The sequence below is a fragment of the Martes martes genome (genome assembly GCF_963455335.1).
Source record: "Martes martes genome assembly, chromosome: 8".
Classification (NCBI taxonomy): domain Eukaryota; kingdom Metazoa; phylum Chordata; class Mammalia; order Carnivora; family Mustelidae; genus Martes; species Martes martes.
The window spans coordinates 46,726,244-46,752,022 of NC_137895.1; the positions used below are offsets into that span (position 1 = coordinate 46,726,244).

General features: G+C 34.4%; 1 protein-coding gene across 3 annotated transcripts in view; it reads right to left on the reverse strand.

Moving 5' to 3' along the window:
• Positions 1–25,779, reverse strand: part of CNOT2 (CCR4-NOT transcription complex subunit 2) — a 118,499-nt gene that overhangs the window by 69,361 nt on the left and 23,359 nt on the right. For 2 of the 3 annotated variants that reach the window (XM_080811192.1, XM_080811193.1), the window contains one exon: positions 2,093–2,235. In XM_080811192.1, the coding sequence (XP_080667318.1) occupies positions 2,093–2,140 (48 nt within the window). In that variant the 5' untranslated portion in view covers positions 2,141–2,235. The remainder of the gene's footprint in view (positions 1–2,092; positions 2,236–25,779) is intronic. The other variant, XM_080811191.1, reaches the window with a different exon arrangement.

Genomic DNA, 25,779 nt, shown 5'->3' on the forward strand with positions numbered 1-25,779 from the left:
AAACTCTGGAATATTAGCATATAATTATCAGGCTCCTTAAATATCACTATACAGCATCAAGTACCCTTCAAAAACAGAAGCCCTCAAGGATAAATTGAGTGCAAACGTCAGTACAAAGAAATCCTACTTTACCCATGAAAAAGAACAAAATTCCTCAAAATGGATTTTTAAAAATCCAAATCCTTCCATCTCCGCATATACAAACTTTCAGTGTTACCTATAAAAATACAAGTGATTTAATATTCCTTTGAATTTCCCATATGCTTTTAATATATGCATCATGATCAGATGGGAAATTATATTTCTATACATGTACTTTGCAGGAGATGCTTCAAAAATAAAATAATTTTACAGTGGAAATTTAAATAATTGTTTCCAAGGGTATTTCAACATGCACTAAGTGTCACTAAATAACAATAAAAGAAAAAAGGGGAAAATATTTTCAGCCAGAAAAACACTAACCAAGAATTTTTTCAGGTAAGTTAAGGAACCTGGATTAGTTATAAATAATGTAACTTGAACAATAGATTATTTTTAGAATAGAATGAGCAGGAATTAGGAAATCTCATGTGTAAACATAATTTCATTTTATTCCTTTCTTAAATGTAAATTTTGGAATTCTGTATTAAAATGATTCTATGAAGGAAATTAACAACACTGTGTAGTCATACAATAAGTTCTATACTTACACTTTACAAACTTGATTATGAGCACCAAAAAGCCACATAGCCTAGAATCACAATATTCTTAAAATAATTTAGCAAAACCTATCAAAAGATGCAACAGCCCAAGTAGTACGACCAATTAAAACCTTATGAGTCAAGGTAGTTGGAAGTGGTTGTGAGGAAGGAGCTATAGCAAGTATGAAAATTAGCAAAGGCCATGTTAGTCAAGTCTATGAGAACTCTGAGTAGAAAAGGTTACAGGGAGAACTGATTCTGCATTGCCACAGCTATGGCTTATTAAAATCGTAACATTCTGGCAAGAAACTTCAGACAAGAAGTTAAGTGAAAGGAAGGATAATTTGACACTATTTTTATTAGGCACAGTGCTCAATCTTATAATCAAAGGCTCTTTGCTATTAACATCATGAAGACCCATTCACAACTTTTTCCACTATCTACCTTTCTAATTTGAGGGAAAAAAAGATTAATGGGCCTAAAATAATTAATTAGCAGATAAATGCTTAGTGAATCAAAGCTGTTACCACACTAGTTGCCTTCAACAGTCTAGAGGGAATGAAACTGGTAGGTGAAAGGGTCTGAGGGACACTTGAGTATGTATCAGTGCAGAAAGCCTAAAGCTTATTCATACTTGAGCGGTGAACTATTCTCTATTGTGAATTGTTGCATAATTTGCTAATAAGTTATTATCAAATTAAAAAGGAGATTTTCTTTGAAAATATTAAATTGAAAAAATGTTTTTTAAATCACTACTTCATACCACTATCTTTCACCTTCTTTTAAAACCTAAGAAAGAAAAAGGAGTATTATACTTCAACCATCCTTTCAGCATCCTTAAATGCTACATAGGGAATGGATACTATTAACCAACTTAATAAATGACAAAACGAGAATCCAGCATTGTAAGGATAGCAAGCTAATGAGAAATTCAACAGAATTTGGGTCTCTGAGCACCCCGGGATTTGCATTTCTATTTCTCTTATACTCTAACCAATTTTATCTACATTTCTGTGATGCTCTATTACTCTGCATATAGCCTTAAGAGTTCAGGTTTAGTCTTCCAGGAATAATACATATGAAAGTAATCAGCACTTTATTTTACAGAATACTATCTCGAAACCCAGCCATAGTCATAAATTGTGTATCAGATAATCTAACTTTTGACATATACATGAAGCACCAGAAAAATGTTTTGATATTAAAAGAATATACATTTATCATAGCAACATTTATTTTGAAAAATGTCCCCACCTATTTCAACTGTCAAAGCCAACACGTGTATTTTAAATTATAAACCAAATTTTTCAAACTGAAGTGCATCTAATCTGCTGGTGTCAATTAAATGCATTAAACAGTTCAATGCAGCTATATGAACAACAGAGAAAAAAGGAAAAAAAAACTGATCTTACCTGGTAGTTTCTTTTCTCAGATAATGTATGTCCATCAGTCCTCACCATAGAGTCGTGTCCTTTCCTCACAGTACTGGAGGCAATCAAATAGAACTGTCACTCAAGGGTCGTGTCACAGGAAGGACCGCCCACCAGTTCTCCCTCTAGAGTGGAATTATCCAAAAGCCGTCAAAATTACTAACATGTAAATATATGAACAGTAGCAAAAATATCCAAAATGATACACAGAAAACAAAAACGACTTTTTAAAAAATAATATAACTCATCTTCCTCTTAACCACTTAGGGAGGGCTAGAGTGGGCAGATACTTTGAGAATTTATTAAATATAAAGAACTCTTCCCTCCCACTTCTACTCGCCCATTAAAACTGTCCACCAGACCTCACATACAAGGAAGACACATAAAAAGTGGACAAAAAAATTCAGCCCTCAGCTGACATATTTTTTCTTTTAAATATTCTCCTCTTAGTCTCAGAAATAACCAATTAATTCAGATTCAGTCATGTAATTTCAAATCATTCTCCTCCAAGTACTTGTTTAATATAGCTGTTATTCTTTCAGTTTATGAGGTTTATTCCTATGCCATAAGACTAGAATACATCATATATTCCCAGGATGATTAGTAGATATGAACTTAATTCAATTTTCTATTAAACTGAATTATAATATAACTTTATGTTATATATATTTTATAAAAATATAATTTTCTATTAAAATTTACTCCAAAGAAGAGGAGCAACACATGTCAACTTTCTGGATGCCTTTGTCCTTCAATCCACCAATTTTGTACATGCTCTAATAGAATTTATTTTTTCACATTAAAGCAGAAAAATAATGAACCTCATTTCTTAACCTGGACAGATAAATAATTCCAAAATGATGAAGCACTGTACACCTCAGTTACCAAAATAAATAAACAAACCATTGAAGTCGAGGTGATAGTCCCTAGAGATGCTAGTTCAAAAATACAGATTTAAAACAAAAGATCAAAAATTCAAAAGTGATATCTACAAAGAATTTGTAAATATATTTTATCAAGACCAATGTCCCTCATCTAAGTTTTAGTAAAATGTTTACCCTAGGGAAGTAGTAAGTATACCTATTAAAATAATATAATAATAGTTGCTAACCACTAGAAATTATATTCAAATTTAGAGCAATTATTTAACATCATATGAAATTTACTTTGGGAGTAGATAATAAAAACCTCTAATTTAAATTCATAGTAAGTATGAATCAACTGGATTAAAACCAACCAACATACACACTCACGCACACGCGCGTGCGCGCACACATATGGATCACCTCTAAAAGGTAATCTAATAAGAGAAAATGTTTTCAAGGAAAATAAATCACTGAAAATTAGTATGATTACATTTAAGTTTTAAAAAGAGTCCACATAATGAAAGCCTATATTGAAAACTGATATTCCATCTCTGGTTTTATATTTGATCATAAGCACAAAGTTATGAGTGCTATATTTTTACTTAATTTTAACCATCTTACATTGTATGTTTGGCTGAAATACTTTAATATGCCTGGCTCAAGGTCAAAAATGCTAATTGTTCATTACCAATTTATATGTACTACTGATATTAAGTATGTCTCCTCAAAAATAACAGAGAAAGACTTTTTAAACCATAAGTATATTTATTGCCATAAATGTAAACTTTATCATCTCTCAAGGAATTAGGTTATTCATAAAATAAAATTATCAAGTGAATTGATGTCCAAGAATAGTTAAGTGACACACATTCAGCTCCAACTTAAATTTTCATGACTGTTACAAAATGAGAGCAAACTATTTTATTATGTATCCCATAAAAAACATTAACCCCATTTTAATGTTAGTGCTTTATAAAAGTAGTAATTTAAAGCACTACTTGCCTTAACTATTAATCTAATCATGGCAACTCTGAATTCAGTGGATAATTATGTAAAGTTTCAGTTTTTTCTTATAGGGTAAAAATGTTTCCCTTGTTAAATTAGTTGTTTATATTAAAGTACATGCATATCTTCACATTATGCATTTCATCAAAAGATGTTAGAAATCTAGTATCAGGTAAGACAATTTGAGTGTAATTTAATATATGTTAGCATAACCTAACTATATAGGCTATAAAAAGACAACTAGGACTTTATATGTTAAATAAGACTTTAGTTAAAAATAAAAGTTATTAATCTGTAAACTTACCAGCTAAAAGAAAGTATTAATTTTGGAACACTATGAATTTTAGTACAAAGGAAAAACTTGTTTTTGTTCATTTCTTTTGTTTCTCCCTCTTGGGATAACTTCAAGTATTTCATGGCTTTGGGTTTCAGTCAACAGCCACTAAATGCTCTAAGGACTGTATGAATCAATATTCTATACTGATCAGTAACTAAGACTCATCATCTCCTTTTGATAAAGGGAAAAAGGAATGGAGGCACTCTATCTTCTTTTAGGTAACCATAAAGAGCTAACATTTGTCACCATTATCTTGTATTAAATAAAAATCTTCAGCAATAGATTGCGTTGATACTGGGAATGAAAGAATGCATAATATATTAAAGAGAAGGTAACTATATATGTTAAGAGTATGTGAAAAGGAGCAAGTATGAGAAAACATGCCCTCTAACTGCCTACATTCATTGAAGTTTATAAACTGGTTTTCCTACAAAGTCCTAAATACTCAAAAGTAAGAAAAGTCAAGTATTTATAAAACTACGGTGAAATTTCCTATAAGGCAGAAGGCCTTCCAAGATGGAAAAATAGAGACTATATTTATCCTCCTGCCTTAAATAACTAGAAAATTAAATAAAATATATAAAATAATGACTTTCAGACAACAGACATCATCTCAGGATGTGTCCTGAGACAGAACAGAAAAAAGAACAACCGAACTAATGAAGTTCTACTGCTTGTGGAAGTATGCAGCTAAAACAGGGAAGGGGAAGGCAGAACCCAATCAAAGCCTAATGGTTTCAGTGAGTTAAAGGAAAAGAACCCAGACCTAGGGGAGACACCAAGACAGCTAGAATTTGCAATGCAAATGAAGAGAAGGAAGCTGCAGAGAAAGAGTTTCAAAAATCTAAAGACAACCAGATTGCCCTCAAGGTTTTAGCTGAGTACTTATCTGTGTACACATGTGAAAAAACTACTGAACCTGGAGAAAAAGCCTCTGAAAAGTAGTCAGACCAATCATGAGAACTCAGGTTTCCATCATCTGGAGTAGGGCAGTTTTAACACACGAAGTACTGAATAGAGTTCAGAAGCTAATAAATGCATGAACAATGAAACTGAGTAAGCTTTACACTAAGGATGTTCTGGAGCAGCAGTAACAAAGATAAAACAAGCCTCAAAAGGATAAAGCTACTTCACTTTTTTTTTTTTTAAGATTTTATTTATTTATTTATTTATTTATTTGAGATAGAGTGAGAGTGCACATGCCAGAGAGCAAGCAAGAGTGAGTGAGCACAAGTTGTGGGGGGTGGGGGAGAGGAGTAGAGGGACAGGCAGAAGCAGACTCCTGCTGAGCAAGGATCCTGATGTGGAGCTCGATCCCACCACCCTGGGATCATGACCTGAGCTGAAGGCAGATGCTTAACCGACTGAGCCTCCCAGGTGCCCCAGATGAAGCTACTTCTAAGTGCCATAACTGTAACCCAAAACAAAACCCAACAATATTAAAAACAATACAACACACTCCCACGATTAAATAATATAAAATTAAATGTCTGGCATCCAACAAGAAATTACCAGTCACATATAGAAACAGGAAATACACCCCAAACAAGGTGAATTATAATAAGCAGAAAGACCAGCAATGATACAGGTGATAGACTTAGTAGACAAGGAGACTAAAACAGATACAACAAATATATCCCATACATTCAAGAAGATAAAAGAAAACTATGAATATGGTAAGAGAAATGCAAGGTCATGGAAAAGACCTAAGTTAACACAGGAATTTATGGTGACAGAAAAGTTCTATATCATGCTTGTGGTGGTGGTTGTAATAGGATTCTACATGTTTGATAAAATACCACCAGAATAATAAAGACATACCAAAAAAGAGAGATCTTGCAAAAACTGGTGAAATCTAAATTAGACTTATAGTCTAGTTATACTGTGTCAATTTCTGGTTTCAATAATGCACTGTAGTTATGGAAGACATCACTGGAGGAAGATGGGTGATGGGCATATGGGGCTTCTCTGTGCTATTTTTGCGTCTTCTTATGAGTTTATCATTATTTGAAAGTTAAAAAGATTTTTAAAAGGCTCAAACTGATGTAGAAATAAAAATTCAGTGTCTATAATTAAACATGCATTGGGTAAGATTAGCAGTCTTTTCTAAACTTTAAAGAAATGTTTAATGAACTGAAGACACAACTAGCAATCAAAAAAAAAAAAAAAATATATATATATATCCAGGGCACCTGGGTGGCTCAGTCATTATAAGCGTCTGCCTTTGTCTTGGGTCGTGATCCCCGGGTTCTGGGGTCAAGCCCCACATCAGGCTCCCTGCTCAGTGGGAAGCCTGCTTCTCCCTCTCCTACCCCCCTGCTTGTATTCCCTCTCTTGCTGTCTCTCTCTGTCAAATAAATAAATAAAATCTTTTAAAAAGCAAAAAAAAAAAATTTTTTTTAAATCCAAAATTAAACACAGTGAGAATAAAAGGAACTATGGGACAATGAAATGTGAGAGAATAACAAGTGAGACAGAGAACTACTGGGCAATATCAAGCAACCTAACATTAACATAACCAGTGCCTCAGAAAGAGTGAAAGAGTGGGAAGCAGAGAAAACAATGGCATTTTCCCTAAATCTGATGAAAACTATATTCATAGATTAAAGAACTTCAACAACCTCCAAAGAGAATGAGAGTAACAACAACATCCTCATAATTTTAAAGTCAAGTTGCTGAAAAACAGTGAAGGAGAAATCTTAAAAAGCAGACATTAAGAGACAAACTATATACACAGAGAAAAAAAATAACTAGGAATGACAGCAGACTTCTCATTAAAAACAATGCAAAGCAGGGGAGAGTGGATCAACATTTTTAAACTACAGAAAGAAAAATATCAACTAAGAATTCTAAATTCAGGGATGCCTGGGTGGCTCAGTCAGTTAAATGTCTGCCTTTGGCTCAGGTCATGATCCCAGAGTCCTGGGATCGTGTTGGGCTCCGTGCACAGCTCCGTGCACAGTCCTCCCTCTGCCTCTTCCCCTGGCTTGTGCTCTATCAAATAAATAAATAAAATCTTTAAAAAAAAAATTCTAAATCCAGCTAAAATACCTTTCAAAAAATGAAGGCAAATACAGCCACTTTGGAAGAGCTTGGCAGTTTCTTATAAAGTTAAACAGACTTACCACACACACACAATCCAGCAACTGTCCCTTGGGTATTTACCAGAGTGAACTAAAAACTTTTGTTCATTTGAAAACCTGTTCACAAATGTCTGTAACAATGAAGATGTCCTTTCAACAGCTGAATGAACAAAATGGTATATCTATACAATGAAATTCCACTCAACAATAAAAAAAATTAGCTACTAATTCATGCAACACAAATTTTCAATGTATTTTGCTAACCAAAAAGGCTGTGTATTACTTGTTTCCATTCATATGACATTTTGGAAAGGCAAAACTACAGGGACAGAAAATAAATCAGTGGCTGGCAGCAGACTGGAAAGGGGTGGGTGAAGTGATTGACTACAAAGACCGACACACAGGTAAACTTTTAAAGAAATGGAACTATTCCATACAGCACTGATATGGTAAATAGATAATGCTATGCATGTGTTAAAATCCACAGAACTTCACAACATAAAGAATGAACCTGAATGCGTGCAAATTTTAAAAGTCAACCAGGAGGTTAGAAATGTAGACCTCAGAAAAGACTAGCAGTATCATAAATGTATGAGTATGCAAAATGCAGTGACCTAAGTACTTTAGAGAATGATGTTTTGACTGCTCGCTGTTAAGAGGGAAAAAGAAAACTCTATATAAATAATGTATTCTAGTTGGTAAAGTGATCCATCACAGAGCTATGGGTTAATAATTCTGAAACTGTTATGCATGTCTATTGGAGATAAATATGAAGTAAAATAGACAGTGGTTGGTGGGAACCAGATTTCTCACTATGAGAATTATTAGCAGTGCATTAGAGTCAGAAACCTCTCTATTGGTATCAGTCTGTTCTCAATTATAAAAACACAAATAAAGTAACTGTCCAGATCATTACAGAATAGATCATTTCACTAGTATATGTCACTTAAAAGTAGATTAAAAGTTGATAAAATGCTAGGTGATTAACAGGTATGTCAAAATTATATTTTAAAAGATAAGCATGATAAAAGGGTATTTTAAAGATTTTTTTAACAATGTAAACAAACCTATTTTTAAAAGGCTCCAAATTTTATTGAATATTTGCAACCAAGTTAAGTAAGTTTATCTCTATCTTTTTAACAAACTGGTCACAGAATTAAATGTCAGGAATGCACAGTACTCTGTTTAACACATGTTATCACTAATGTCTACTCATGTGCAAAAATTTCTCTCAAACTCAGGATACTTTTAGAATAAATTATTGAATATACCAGTATAAATGGGAAAGGTTAAACATTTTACACCTCCCTTTTCTGTGCTAAAAAGCCTTAAAATAGATTTAATCATGTTATCAGCTTAAAATCTGACAAGAAGCCACTAAGGGGGAAAATATAAACCAAATCTTAAAATGAGAAAAACAACAAGTAGGCTATTCATTCTAGGTGTTTCCCTAAATCAGAGCCCAATAATTTAAAAAAAAAAAAAGCATGTATTATCTAGTATAAATAACTGAACCCCAATTTTTCTTTCAGAAAAAAATTTCTCAGAATAAGAAATGAGTGATCATGAGTAAAATCCCTAGAATATACTTGATTGGAGACTGAAAATAGTTATTAGTTTTATTCCCTGTGTTAAATTTAATTTTAGATGTGACATCATCATATAAAAATGTATACCTTGAATGGCACAAGAACCACAATATCTGAATTCTAGGATTAGCTTCATCAATTTCTCCTCTCTGACCACAGTTTCCTCAGGAATTCACGAATTGTTTCTACAACATCTGTAATCTGACAGTCTTTACCAACTCAACTTTTAAACTACAGTGTGAATATGGTCAGGTTAAGATGGTTAAAGCAGTTGGACAGGCTTTATTTTTTTTTAAGGGGACATTATAGTCCAAGTTGGCTATTAATTAAAATAGACGACCAGATGGGATCAATTTCACTGGAGTTCAATAAAAGCTGAAGTGCATTCAGCCATTATCTTGAAAATATTAGGGTTTCTCAATTCCAGAACTATGTCAAGAGACTTCTTGTATATAGGGAAGACTGTAGTTATAAAATGTTATGAACTTATTTTCTGAACTAATTTTTGGTTCAATCACATGGATGTTTTTAATATTCTGAGTTGATGACTTGTGGCACATACAAGAAACGTGGGCAGATGAAACAGAAATAAGTAAAACTCAGAAATATCAGTTTCATACTAAACTGAGTCTGGGAAAACTGCCACATTAACTAAAAATAGTTTATCTGAATGTTTTAATAATACAGGTTTCATGGGTCTGTAATTATCATGTAAAATGAAAAGGTGCCTATATTTACAAAGAAAAATAAAAGTAAACTGACAGTATTCTCCTGAAGTCAATTTACTCTCTGGTTGTCATAATTTCATATTTTGTAACTCAATTTGGTACGTCTTCTATTTTCTGTAGTGGTAGCCTCCCTGATGCACTACTTCTAAATTTCTGTGTAGGTCTCTCACATATATGCCAAGGAGGATTCTAGCCACCAGATACACAGAATTCAGTATGAGTAGAAAAATCAGTAAATAATCTAAAACACCCAGCATCTCAAGACAGAAATTTTCTACTACCAAGTCTTAAATGTCCCAAATAAAATGAAAAACAATAAAGACAGTCCCTGAATTTAAATGACAAAAGTTCAACTATTTTTTGAACCATAAGCTTGGGAATCGAAAGTTCCTTCTTTATTTTAGGCTTAACTGAAATTAAAGTCCAAACTTAAGACAACCAACAGCCTTCTAATCTTCCTGCTACCTGAAAACTTACATATGTTTACACAAATGTTTAACATGAGTGATTCAATTTCTTCACAGGAAGATAAGATCTACGCAATCTAGCTCATGACTATGACCAAATAAATTTGTAAACCAGATATATGATACATAAAACTTCACTTAAGTAACTGGTGTTTGAATTAATTAACCAATCGAATGTGTAAATGGCCAAATTATTAGTACTTAGCTAATTTCCTGCCAGTTTAGAGCTAAAGAAACTATTAAAATTAATGAATGTTTTAGAACCTTTCATTACAATTGGCTAAAAATCCACAAAGATTTCCAAGGACTAAAGTAGCTATTGCCAAAGCAGTCCCTCTAAAATAAGACCAAGTCATATTAGCTTCACAATCTACTGTGGAATGGACTAATTCTATTAATTCAACAGAGGAACCTGCTAAAGTTATAATCTATAATTATAACTCCTTAAAATATATAACAACTCCCCTGTTACTCTGCCTTGTAGAATGGCTATATAGTCATTAAGTATCGCTATTTCATATCAGAATTAAAAATACCACATGTGAAGGAGAAATCTGAAAACTGCAATTCTACTATACTAAAAATTTTTATAGGTAATATATATTTTTCTCATAATTTATACAAGCTGTTGATTCTAGTGATAATTGATTATCAAAACTGCCTAGTTCATATCCACTGCTTAGGCTTACCAAATTATCTCTGAAAAAAATGGTAAGTGATAAAGGGAAATTAAATGGCTTCTTATAAAAAGTAATTAAAAAGTTGTTCTTGAGGGGCACTTGGATGGCACAGTTGGGGGAGCAGCCAGCTCTTGATTTCAGCTCAGGTCATGATCTCAAGGTCCTGGGATAAAGTCCCATGCTGGGCTTCAGCACGAGTCTGCTTGAGATTCTCTCTCTCTCTGCCCCTCCGCCCCTCCGCCCCTGAGCATGCACATGTGCAGTCTCTCTCTCAAATGTTTTTTTAAAAAGTTGTTCTTGAAATAAATCTAACAAATTAATTATATATTTTTAACTCTCAAAACTAATTATTTTTCCAGTTTTCATAACAGAGTATTAAATAAAGCTTAAGTAAAAGAGCAGAAAATAATTACAACTGCCCATTAAAGAAGATAACCTAATAACTGGTGAACATTAACTATATGAACACTTCTTCAACCCCTCAAAGTTAGTCTTTATACAGAAGAGGCAAACTGTACACAGTTTTTTATGTGATGGGCAAAGGAATGGCAAAAGGCACTCTGCAGAGGCCTGGTACACAACTGTCTAGGGCACTAACAAAGGAAGAGAAATGGGTATATTTATAGAAGACAGAAACAGACTAAAGGATTTATACTGTTTTTCATCACCAGATGCAAATAAAATCACCTAGGGAATTAAAAAAAAGTACTGATGTCTCCTCCCTTGCCCCTACTTTCATTACTTGGACAAGGATGGAACCTGGTCATTAAGGTGCTTTTTAAAGAACTCCAGATGATTCTAATGTACAGCCAAGGTTAAGGCTATCAGGGCTAAGACTGAACAGTAAAGTGTTCAGCTCAGCATTAAGTATTAACCAAAAATAAACACTATAAATTAAAAGTAGTTTAAGAGCATTATTCATTTCCTTTGCATGCAAAGGTACCCTTTCCCTGCCTCTTATTCCTACCTCTGAGAAATAATGCTAAGCCTTAAACATTAATTTTTAAAATGTTTTAAAAAGATTTCTTCAGTTGAAATACACTCATTATTAAGTTCAGAAATGGCTAATACAAAAAAGTAGATGCAAACATTACAAAAAACTTCTTTGTTAGAAGAAATTTCTAATATAGTATGGGTTTCCCTTACTATCTGGAAGTTTGCACTACGCTACTTCACTTTTATAAAAGACCTATATTAGTATCTGCTTTTGCTAACTGAAAGAAATCCAAAGAGGATTTTCATTTCTAGGAAAAGGTAATTGTTTCTTTGCTTTACGTTGTTTCACTTAGGTTAAGGTTTCACAGGAATGCTCTACTTTCAGATAGCACGGAAACCTCTACTGAGGTTTTATTAATTTTTTTTTATCATTTTATTTATTTGAGAGAAAGCACACCAGCAGGGGGGGAGGAGCAGAGGAACAAGCAACTCTCCACCCCCACCCCTTCACTGCTGAGCAGGGAGCTGGACTCGGGGCTCCATTCCAAAACCCTGAGATCATGACCTGAGCTGAAGTCAGACACAACCAACTGAGCCACCCAGGCACCTCTGTTCTTACGGTGTTTTTTTGTTTTTTGGTTTTTGGTTTTTGGCTTTTGTTTGTTTGTTTTAAATATTTTATTTATTTATTTGACAGAGAGAGACAGCGAGAGCAGGAACACAAGCAGGGGGAGCGGGCTCAATGGGGCTCAATGCCAGGGTTCTGGGATGATGACTTGAGACGAAGGCAGATGCTTAACGACTGAGACACCCAGGTGCCCCTGTACTTAGGTTTTAAAAATACGTCCGCATCTTAACATTCCTTCCTAGAAACATAATATTACCTATTATTTGCCCAGTATTAGGCACTGTGCACTAAATACCATACCTGTGTAATTTCCTTCAATCCTCAGAATAATTCAGTAAACATTACCATCCCTTTTGTACAGATGAGAAAACAAACTAAGAATAAGATCAAGAACTAGTAGTGTGGGGTGCCTGGGTGGCTCAGTGGGTTAAGCCTCTGCCTTTGGCTCAGGTCATGGTCCTGGGGTCCTGGGATCGAGCCCCGTTTGGGCTCTCTGCTCAGCGGGGAGCCTGCTTTCCCTTCTCTGTCTGCCTCTCTGCCTACTTGTGATCTCTGTCAAATAAATAAATAAAATCTTTAAAAAAAAAAAAAAAAGAACTAGTAGTGAGTTAACTAGAAGTAACAAAGCCAGAATTTGAGTTCATATCCACTTGACTTGAATCCAAGTCTTAACCACTATGCTTTACTACTTCCCATATATTTTTCATGAAAAAGTTATTTTTTGTTATGAAACCATTTCAAGAATTTCTAGCTATCAAATAATACTTCTCCTCCAAAGTCTCGTTCTTCTGCTACAATGAAGAAATTAGCAATGGGGAGAAAAGTAACAGACATTACTCAGCTGGAGATTCCAAGTTCAGAAAGAAGGTGATCAGGAAGTACCCACAATACTGTTTCAGACAAAACATCAGAAGCTAAGCAGAGAAAAAATAGACACTAACAGCTAAACTGTTTTATTTAATTTTAAAGCTGGCAGATTATTCTGGTCAACTGAGGTCTTGCTGTCTGTCCCAGCCACAGGAATGAATAAATTCAATGTATCTTATCTTTACACAATTCTTCAAAAAGAATTCAAAAATTCCTTTAGAAATCCACTTTCTACATCTCTACCACCACCAGCACAGCTCAAGCCACAATTATTTCTTACCTAATTGGTCTCCCTCTATTGTTTCCTCTAAGAACCATCTACCAACCAATCTGGTCTAGGTATCAGTGCATTTTGATATCTAGGAGTCAGATGAGATGAAACAAGCAAAGGAAATTGAAGGAGCATCAGTGATGGAGATGAAAACCAAGGAGGGTACGTAAATATGTTCAAAGTTTACCTGGAAAAGTGGTTCAAGGAAGAGCATAATGAATTGTTTCAAACACCGCTGAGTAAAAAAAAATACATTAAGATGGAAATTAATCTTTGGATTTAACAGCATGAAAGTCAATGCATAATCCTGACAAAAATAATTTTGGTGGAATGGGAAATAATAGCACTGACTGGATCAGATTCATCAAAGAATAGAAGGAAAAAACTGGAAACAAACTATAGACATCCTTTTCAAGGAGTTTTGCCATAAATGTGAGGAGGAAATGGGAAATGTCTGAAGGAAAATGTCGAGGCGAGAGAATTCTTTTACAAGCTAGGAAAATTTACAGTATAAAGGGGAAAGCTTATGACACAAGATGGAGGGAGTAGTATTACTAGATGAAGAGCACATATGGAGGGAATATGTAAGAGATATTGGCCTTAGGTAGGCAAAAACACATATATGAGTATCATCGGAGTGAGGATAGTAAATGGGTACAGATTCAGGCATGTGGATAGAGCTTCCACTAAGTAAGGGATTTCACAACTGCTTCTGTTTTCATTTTCTTAATAAAATAAGAAATTAGGTCAACAACTCAGAGTGAAGATATAAAAAGAAGTATTAGAAATTTGAAGAGGGAGAAAAAGGTGTGAAACAGTGTTCTAAGAAAGTAGGAGAGAGAAGAGATCAGAGGAAATGCCTCTGCCACATAGAACTGCCAACTCTAAGTTGGTATTCATCGTTCTACTCTTCTCCAGCCACATGCAGCTGCAATGGTTGGCAGAGGTTTTATTAACCAAAGCTAGTGAGTACAATGAAGCATGAGAAAGGAAAGGAGACGAAGGGTATAGGCAAAATGGTAATTATAATGATAGGTAAGAAAAGAAGTGAGGGTATATCTTACCATTTGCTTAAATTATAGCCATATTGGCTTTCTTTGTGACTCTGAAACATACCAAGTCAGTTCTCATCTTAGGACCTTTACTTCTGTTGCTCCTTTTCAGCGATCTTCCTGCAAATTTTCACATGCCAGTTTTTTGACACTCACATCTCTACTTAATTGTATTTTTCTTTAGAGAGGCCTTCCCTGAACATTCACTATCCGAATTTTGTTCTCATGTGTTTACTGCAGTTCACCCCCTTAGAATGCAAGCTCCTTAAACAGAGAAATCCTATTTTGCTTACCATTTAAAATACCTAAAATAGTTACAAAATAGAAGCTTTTAAACTGAATTCATTGAATAAATGAGCCATAAAAATATACTAAATCCCTTATTAAGTTTAATATGAAAAAAACCATTTTCCTTAAAAGGACTGCAATAAAAGCAGTCTGATAAGAACAAGATCAGTAATCACAGGTTAATTTTAAAGTTGGCTGCCACAAATATCATCCAAAAAAATTAAATACATTGCAAATATAATGCACATTTATTCCCCTTGATATTTTCATGCAAGACTAGGCCTTTGCTTTAAGTTTAGGATTATTACTTAGGTTATCACATGATCTTTCTGTATAAACCACATCTATAATGCATGTCTTAATATTTCCAGTTTTAATTGAGTTCAAAGTTGAACAAGATCTTAGAAATACTTAAGTAACAGAATCTTTCTGAATTTTTATAAATATTTTCTAGTGTTTTTAGTAATTGTCTCTGATACAGCACTACTGGTTGACTTCATTAGTGGTCCTTCTCCCTTGTGAATGCTACGGTTGTTCACGTGTTCAACCATTTCCATATGTGTTAGGGGAAAATACTGATTAGCCTAAGCCAACAGGACAATGCTACCCATTTCTCAATAAATGATTTATAGAAGGGTATTTGAACCAATTCTGGCCACTGCAATATGCAGGGAAATCTAATGGTAGAATATTAAGAAAGGGGGAGAAAAAAGTCTTTCTTTTTCCCCTGGATGTTGTCATATCAGAATTCCCCATCTAGAACTACTTACTGAAGCCATCTTGTAACCATAATGAGAGCTAGCTCAAGGGGAGTAAGACATTCTAACAACTGGAAACAGAAAGATGGAAAGAAAATTGGCCCTGGTGTTGATCACACAGCTGCTGCATTCACCAATACAAAAACTAACATTCCTCCAAATATGTGAAAAAATTAATTTCCTTTACTGTTTAGTTAGTTGAACCAAAAGCTTCCTAAACCTTTAGGCTTATCTACACCTATAACCCATTAATAATTTTCAAAGCACTTTTTTCAAAGTCTTCCCAAAGCATCCACCTTGTTTTTTATTAAAACAATTCTTTCTACACTTCTATTTCAGTAGCTTAGGTCATATTTGGAGTAAAAACTACATTAACATGGCCATAAAAACTAATTCTAATGCATATAACTAAGATGACAAGAGACAGATATAAGAGTAAGCTAGAGTAGTTCACTAGCTGTTGAGTGCTCAGAATACCATGGACCAAAGGAATTTGAAACAATGGTAAAAAGAGCATGCCAGTTAAGTAGAAGTTTGTTACGGACATCAGTCACAAACACATTTCTGTATATAACAGATTCGATATATAACAAATAAATATTGTCTTTGAGGGGACACTAGCTAAAAAAACTTATAAAAACTTAGGACATATGTTTCCAGGAGAGAAATTAAAACTAGAGAAAATCTAGAGTCAAAGAAGTTAAGAATATGAGCCTATTTAGTCTCAACTCTAGCCAAGCAGCACAGAAGTAAGCAAACACAGAATCTATAAAGAATCTTTACCCCAATATGTATTGTTTTACTGCTAATGAATTAAGAATGCGGACAAAATTCTGCAATTCAAAACTTTCAGGCAATAAAGACTTAAGCTTTATTTGCTTAAGAGCCAAATTCATTTTATCATGTGACATATTAAGGATAACTATAGCAGTTGCCATTTATAATTGTATCCCCACTTAAGAAATAGAAATTTATCACTTGAAACAATTATTCACTATTAAAACAGTTAAAGATCCTTGATACTAATTAATAATCATACTCTTCTAAATTCCTTCCAAAAATAATTACTAAGCTGTACCATATGGTAGGTAATAAACAAATAGTAATAGTAAAAAAGAGAACTCAATGAGAAACAGCAATAAGAAGCACAAAACTAGAGAATTTACTTCTGTAATAAAAACTCCACTGGTAAATATCCTGGGGTCAGAAACCATGTTTTCAAATTATTCTCCATGGAGTTATAATGCAGTGAGTAACACAAAGTTACAAATGGCAGTAATATTCACATCTTAATGACAACATTCCTTCACTAAGAAATGTAATTAATATGTATTAAACATAATTTGATGTTTACCTAACATAATAAACAATAGCTTAAATGTCTTGGTGCCGAAGTTCTTAGCCTGGGTTCTACAAATCCTCGTTGTCTGTTGATGAAATACAGAAGGTACATGAACTTGAGTAAGAAATTACATCTTTATAGTATGAACCTCTGACTGGAATTTAGTATTTCCTTAATTACAAACATAAGCAACAAACTATAGCAGTATTCGTTATACCATTAGAAACCACAGATATTTTCCTATCACTTTAGTGGCTTCAAATCTCAAATTTCCATTTATGCATTACTAGATTAAAAACTGTACACTACTAGACTTTGAGATGTGCATTACTGAATTTATTTGCTACTAAATACATTCTAGGGGCACCTGGGTGGCTCAGTGGGTTAAAGCCTCTGCCTTCGGCTCAGGTCATGATCCCAGGGTCCTGGGATCAATCCTCGCATGCGCTCTCTGCTCAGCAGGGAGCTTGCTTCCCTTCCTCTCTCTCTGCCTGCCTCTCTGCCTACTTGTGATCTGTCAAATAAATAAATAAAATATTTTAAAAAACATTCTAATACATAATTAGATGCCTCATATGCATATACATTTAATTTTGCATGATTAAGATATTACTTCAGACACGGGTCCACATGCATCACCACAGACCAAACAGGTTCAAGGCCCAAAAAGGAATAAGAACACCTAGATTAGAGTATCAGTACATGGATTAGATTGTTTGCAGAGGTAACGCAGAAGTAACGCCAAAGAACTTAAGGACTGAAAAAAGCCTCAGGAGCATATTTAATTAAAATTCAAAGATAAATTGTGGCGTGGTAGAACTTAAGTGCCTTCTTCAAGGTCACGTACCCAGCTATTTAGTGACAGGGCCAGAGAAAACAGAATCTAGGTTTTCTGACTCACAAACTAAACGAACTTTGATGTCACTGGGATGTAAGAAAGCAAGACAGGGCAAAGATAACTCTGCAAATACATGCCAAAAAGTTATTAGGAAAGAAATGAATTATACAGGAAGAAGAGCTAGTTTGAAAAAGAAAATGGTTGGTTGAGGTGTTAAAGTGTTTTAAAATATATTATAGGGGCTTCTGGCCAGCTCAGTCAGAAAACGATGTGACTCTTGATCTCAGGGTTGTAAACTGGAGCACTGTGTTGAGTGTAGAGACTACGTAAAAATAAAATCCTAAATAAATAAATACAAAAACAAATTCCACAGCATCACATGCCAACACAAATGCTGGAAAAAACAGTCAGAAAACAAATAGGGGAGATACTTTTTGCATACTGAATGCAAAGAACTGTTCTGAACACCTGAATATTCTAAATTGTCTATTAACACACTGTCTCCCCCACTTTCCTGAAACAGGAACTTCTCAGTCTGTTTTCCCACTTTATAGAAAGAAATGGATAGAATGAAAATTTTACTTCCTTCCTGACCTAAAAGAATTAAAACAGCATAAGCACAACAGTAAGTATCAAATAATAGCTGGAATCAGTGTCAGATAAAAGAAAGCAGAAACTGTGGCAAGTGAGTCTGAACTCTGGACCACCTAAAGGTAGTTGCTACTGCTCATCTCTAGTTAAATGCCACAAGAAATGTCAACCCAGAATTCTAGATGGAACAAAAGTAGCCTTCAAAAATGAAAAGGAAATAAATACATTTTCAGATGAAAGAAAACTAAGATAATTAATCATAAGCAGATCTGCCTGAAGAAAGGAATTTTATTTGGACAAAGAGAAACAATGCCAGAATTTCATGAACAACAAAAATGGCAAATACGTGGATATGTATAATAGACGAAGTTGGCAAACTTTTCCTGTAAAGGGCCAGCCAGAGAGTACGTATTTAAGGCTTTGCAGGCCAAATGGTCTCTGTTTTAACTAATCAATTCCAAATTGCAGAGCAATAAAAACCATAGACAATACATAAACTACCAGGTCTGGCTGTATTCCAATAAAATTCATAAAAGCAGGTGGCAGCTGGATTTGGCCAATCCCTGTGATAGACTATGCTTTTCTTCTTAAATTCTTTAAAGTATGCAAAATAATTGAAAGCAAAATTTACATCACTGTCTAAAGAGATATTCGAACCATGTGGATGAAATGCAACAACTACAACACAGAGGAGGGTGAAGAAAGGAAACTACATGGTGACAACATTTCCACATTTTAATTCAAGTAGTAAAATATAAATTTTAAGTGCAATAGGTTAACTGTATACCTGATTAAGATATATTCAACACCTAATGCCTGGTACCTCTGAATATAACCTTATTTGACATAAAGCCTTTGTAGATGCAATCAAGTTAAAAAGAGATCATACTAGATTTGGGTGGGCCCAAATCTGATGACTGGTATTTTCACAACAAAGGGAGGGAGACAGACATACACAGAACAAAAAAACCCTAAGTGAAGATGAGGCAGAAATTGGCGTGATACAGTTATAAGCTAAAGAATACCAACAACTAGTGACAACCATCAGAAGCTAGAAGAGGCAACAAAGGATTCTTCTCTAAAGCCTTCAAAAGGAACATGACCCTGCTCATGCCTCCATTTCAAACTTTGAACCTCCAAAATCAACATACAATATGAATTATGTCTACTGGAAAAAAACTGAATTCACAATTAAAATCCTCCAGGCCAAGCAGTTTCACCAGTGACTTCTACCAACATTTAAAGAATACCAATTCAAGACAATTTTCCAAAAAAGAGAACATGATGGATTACTTCCAAAGTCATTTTTATGAGACTAACATTATAATGATACCAAAACCAAAGATAATTCAGGAAAAGAAAAACCTTAAAAACCAATATTCCTCCTGAACATAGGTGCAAAAATTCCCAATAAAACATTAGTAAATTAAATTCAACAAAATACCTAAACACTAATAAACAATGTACAAATAAAGCTTACTCTGGGAATACATTGGCTCTCCTTTCTTCGCTCAGTTTCTTTAAATAACACGAAATCATATGAAGGAATAATAACAATATACTGTTGGGTTTGTAAAACAATGCCTGTAATATGTATAACAACAGCACAAAAACAGAGAAAATAAAGCTACATAGAAATAAAATTTCTACATTTCACTGCAATTAAATTAGTGTTAAGTCTGAAACAGACTCTGACACAGTAAGATGCATATGATAAGCTCATATGCAACAACTAAAAAAATACAAAAGAACGTAGTGAAAATACCATTAAAGGAATTAAAAGCTTATGATGGCGGGGGGGGGGGGGGGACGGGAACACTTGATGCAAAAGAACACAGTAAAGGAAAAATTAAAAAAAAACAAAACAAATCAAAATGGCAGACAGGTTATACTACATCAATATTAAATAAACAATCCAACAAAAGGCAGTGTCAGACTCTAACAAATCAGAACCAACAAATTACATGTTGTCTACAGGAGACACACTTTACACTCAGGGTCACCTGGATGACTCAGTTAAGTATCTGACTCTTGGTTTTGGCTCAAGTAGTGATCTCCCCATGGAGAGATTAAGCCCCCCCTCGAGACTCCCTACTAAGCGGGGAGTCTGCTTCCCCTCTGCTCCTCCCTCTGCTCAACTGCATGTGTGTGCACTCTAATAAATAAATTTTTAAAAATTAAATTAGAAATTAAAAATGCAAATAAACTGAAAGTAAAAGTGTTGGAAAAATATATCATGAAATGCTTCTATAGCCAATACCAAAGAAATGGCTGCATATGTTCTTCTAGGACTTTTGTCATTTTAGATCTCATATTAAGGCCTTTAATACACTGGGTTTATTTTTGTATATGGTGTAAGAAAGTTCCAGTTTCCTTCTTTTGCACATAGCTGTCCAGTTTCCCTAACGCATCTGCTGAAGAAACTGCCTTTTCCCCACTGCATATTCTTGCCTCTTTTGTTGTAGATCAATTGATCACATAAGTCTGGGTCTATTTCTGGACTTTCTACTCTGTTCCATCTACCTAGGTGTCTATTTTGTGCCAACACCATACTGTTTTGATTACTACATATTTGTAGTATGTCTTGAAATCTGGGATTATAATACTTCCAGCTTTGTTCTTCTCTCTCAAGACTGCTTTAGCTATGTGGATCTTTTGTTGTTCCATACAAATTTTAAAATTATTTGTTCTGGTTCTGTGAAAAATGTTAGCGCTTTTAGAGATTGCATTAAATCTATACATTGCTTTGAGTTGTACAGATTTAACAATAACAGTTTATCCAATCCATGAGCATGAAATATCTTTCCATTTGTTTGTGTCATCCTCAATTTCTTTCATCAATGGTTTTTTTTTTTTTCACCAATGGTTTTTATAGTTTTCAGAACACAGTCATTCACATCTTTGGTTAAGTTTATTCATAGATACTTCATTATTTTTGGTACAACTGTAAATGAGATTATTTTTATAATTTCTCTTTTTGCTACTTCATTATTAGTATACAGAATTTCAACAGATTTCTGTATATTAATTTTGTGTCCTGCAACTTTACTGAAATCATTTATCAGTCCTAGCAGTTTTCTGGTGGAGCTTTTAAGGTTTTCCATTTATAACATCATGTCATCTGCAGATTATTAAGGTTTTACTTCTTTCTTACCAATTTAGATGCCATTTATCTCTTTTCCTTGTCTGACTGCTGTCGCTAGGAGTTTCAGTACCATGTTGAATAAAAGTGTTAAGAGTGGACATCCTCATCTCTATTTCACTTATTTCTGCTCCAGTCTTCACAATTTTCTTCCTTCTGCTGGCTTTGGGCTTGTTCTTTTTACAGCTCCCTTAGGGTAAGATTAAGTTGTTTATTTGAGATTTTTCTTATTTCTTCAGGTAGGCCTGCATTACTATAATCTTCGCTTAGTAGCTTTTGCTGCATCCCAAAGATTTGGGGCCATTTCGTTTTCATTTGTCTCCATTTATTTTTTGATCTCCTTTTTGATTTTTTGTTTACCCATTCATTCTTCAGTAACATGTTAATTGGACTCCATGTATCCGCATTCTTTCCAGACTTTTTTGTGTGATTGATTTCTAGTTTCCTACCATCATGCCTGGAAAGGATGCATGCTATGACTTCAATCTTATTTAACTCACTGAGATGTGCTTTGTGGCCTAACGTGATCTATTCTGGAGAACGTTCCCTGTGTACTTGAAAAGAATGTATATTCCACTGTTTTGGATGGAATGCACTGAATATATCTGCTGGATCCATCTGGTCTAAAGTGTCATTCAAAGCCATTGTTTTTTTGTTGACTTTCTGGGATATCTATCCACTGATGTAACGAGGGTGTTAAAGTCCCCTAGTATTATTATATTACTATCAATGTCTTCCTTTATGTCTCTTAATACTTGCTTTATGTATTTAGGTATTGCCATGTTAGGTACACAGATCTTTACAACTGTTATATCCTCCTGTTTGACTGCTCCTTTTATCATTATGTAGTATCCTTTTTTGTCTCTTGTTACAACCTTTGCTTTAAAGTCTATTTTGTCTGATACAAGTATTGCCACCCCAGCTTTCCTTTCACTTCCATTTGCACAGTAAATGATTTTCCATCCCTCTACTTTCAATCTGCATGTTCCTTTATGTCTGAACTGAGCATCCTATAGGCACTATATGGACAGGTCTTGCTTTTTTATCCATTCAGTCATCCAATGTTTTTTATTAAAACATTTAGTCCTTTTACATTTAAAGTAATTACTGATAGATAACTACTTATTGCCATGTTGTTACTTGTTTTACAATTATTCTGTAGCTCTTCTCTGTTCCTTTCTTCTTTTGTTCTCTTTCCTTGTGATTAAAAACATTTTTCTTTTTTTTTTTTTTAAAGATTTTTTTTTATTTATTTATTTGAGAGAGAGGGAATGAGAGAGATCATGAGCGAGGAGAAGGTCAGAGGGAGAAGCAGACTCCCCATGGAGCCGGGAGCCCGATGCGGGACTCGATCCCGGGACTCCAGGATCATGACCCGAGCCGAAGGCAGTCGTCCAACCAACTGAGCCACCCAGGCGTCCCTAAAAACATTTTTCTAGATAATTCTCCTCAGGCAAGTGAAGTAAAAATAGAATTATACTACTAGGACTACACCAAAATAAAAAGCTTTCACAGAGCAAAGGAAATCACCAACAAAACATCTTCTCCCACCAAATGGGAGAAGATATTTGCAAATAATATATCTGATAAGGGGGTTAATATCTAAAACATGTAAGAAACTTATACAACACCAAAAAAACCCCACAAATAATCTGATTAAAAAATGGGCAGAGAACCTGAATGATCACTTTTTCCAAAGACATACATACACAATGGAATATTACTCAGCTATAAAAAAGAACATTTTGCCATTTGCAACAACATGGATGGATCTAGAGGGTGTAATGCTAAGTGAAATAAGTCAGTCACAGAAAGACAAATACCGTATGATTTCACTTGTGGAATTCAAGAAACAAAACCAATGAATAAAGAAAAAAAGAAACAAAAAACCCCCAGACTCTTAAATAGGGTGGAGGAATGAAAGAGATAAAGGGGGTTAAGAGTACATTTAACTTGATGAGCACTGAATAATGTATAAGAAAAATAAAAGTTACTTATTTGTGTCTTCAAAAATTTTTAAACTCCTTTTCTATCATTATAGGCCAACAAAATCTGCAGAGTTTTAAGGGATTTTAAAAAGACTTCTAGCTCAATCTCTTACACATCTGCAAGAAATGAGTCCACAAAAATGACTCTTCATTAAGCTATCATGGAAAAAATGTTCTAGAGTTCCCCAATTAACCAATTTAGGACAACAGTTACTATCAACAAATTCTTACTCTTATGTATCTAAAAGACAGAAACCCTTTCTTGGTATTCAGTGAAAAGAAATATTACTATTATTACATTTTACAACTCTAAAGTTACTTTAACTGTATTCATCAGCTATTGCCCAACACTCAGAGACAACAGAAGTATTAGTTCCTTACTTTGACATTTGTGGGTTGTTAAACTAACCTCAGCTAGGCTGGCATCAAGCTGCTGGGCTGAACTAGGGCTACTCCATTTTCTCTCATTCTCTTCAAATCAGTGGTTTCGTGATGGTCTTCTGGTGGGGAGAAGCAAGAGCACAAAGAAAAAGCCCACCGCCACAAATGCATTGAAAGTCAAAGCTCAGTCTGTGGGTGAACTTTTTTTTGTTTTTAGTTTAAATAAAAGATTTTTTTTGAGATAGAGAGATAGAGAGGAAAAAGAGAAAGAGGGAGAAAGAGAGAGAGCACACACACACATGTACAGGTTCAGGAAAGGGGGAGAGAGAGAGGGAGAGAAAGAATCTCAAGCAGACTTCATGTTGAGCATGGAGCCTGATACAAGGCTCAATCTCACAACCCTGAGATCATGACCAGAACCAAAATCAAGAGCTGGACGCTTAACCAACTGAGCCACCCAGGTACCCTGAAACTTATTTTAAATGAAAAAATAAAATAAGGCCTATGCTAGCTTGTAATCCACTAACATTCCTTTAGCCAAAGCAAATCACATATCCAAACATCAATGGAGCCAAAATATAAATTCTACCTCTCATGGTAGGAACCACAATCACAAGGCAAAAGGTGTGGAATGGAGGACAAGTGGAAAAATAATGTGATCTATCAACCTATTCTTTTCTTTTTGAAACTAAAGCAGCAGTCAGTAACCTTCTTAGGAACCCTATAAGACCTTACAGAATCTGATAAACCTTCTGGATTTGAATGCTGGCTTTTCCACTGACTACCTGGGAAAATTCTGGGAGATTATTCATCTTTTTCAGGTCCCAGTTCCTCAATCTGTAGAAGGGGAGAGTAAAAAACACGTATAAAGCTTAGCATAATGCGCTACCCACAGTAAAATGTGCTCAGTAAATACCAGCTTTTAATACTGGGTTATTCAATAGACTTTTTTTTTTAGAAAAATCTATTATGAAACAGCAATCACATGAATTCTGCAGTAGCTCAACTAATATATAAAATAGACTTAAGAATATTTTTGGAGATAAAGAGAAATATTTTCCTATCATAAATGGGTCAATCATCAAGAAAATATAATTATAAACATTAGAGTCTAACAGAAACCCCAAATAAATGAAGTAAAAACTGAATGAACAAAAGAAAAATAGTCAATTCAACAACAGTCAGTGGGAGACTTTAATACCCCATTTCCAATAATAGATGAAGCAAGATCAACAAGCCAATAAGAGACATGAATACTAATATAAAAACTAGATCTAACAAATATATCCAGAACACCTTAAAACAGCAAAATATGTGTTCTTCTCAAGTACTAATGGAACATTCTCCAGGATAACCATATGCCAGATATAAAACAAACCTCAACAGATTCAAAAAGACTGAAATTATGCATATAAAAGGTTCTCCAACCAAAATGTAACAACGTGAGAAATAACAACAAAAGGAAAATGGGGAAATTTACAAACATGGGGAAATTGAACAATACTTCTAAATAAACAGTGGGTATAGAATCACAAAGGACTAGAAAATATTTTCGGAAGAACGAAAACAAAACCAAAAAAAGAGATACCAAAATGTATGGAGTGTGGTGAAAGCAATAAAGGGAAATTTATAGTAGTGATGTAAAACCTCTACACTTAAAGAGGGGTTAAATCAGGGGCGCCTGGGTGGCTCCGTGGGTTAAAGCCTCTGCCTTCGGCTCGGGTTGTGATCCCAGGGTCCTGGGATTGAGCCCCGAGTCGGGCTCTCTGCTCAGCGGGGAGCCTGCTTCCTCCTCTCTCTCTGCCTGCCTCTCTGCCTACTTGCGATCTCTC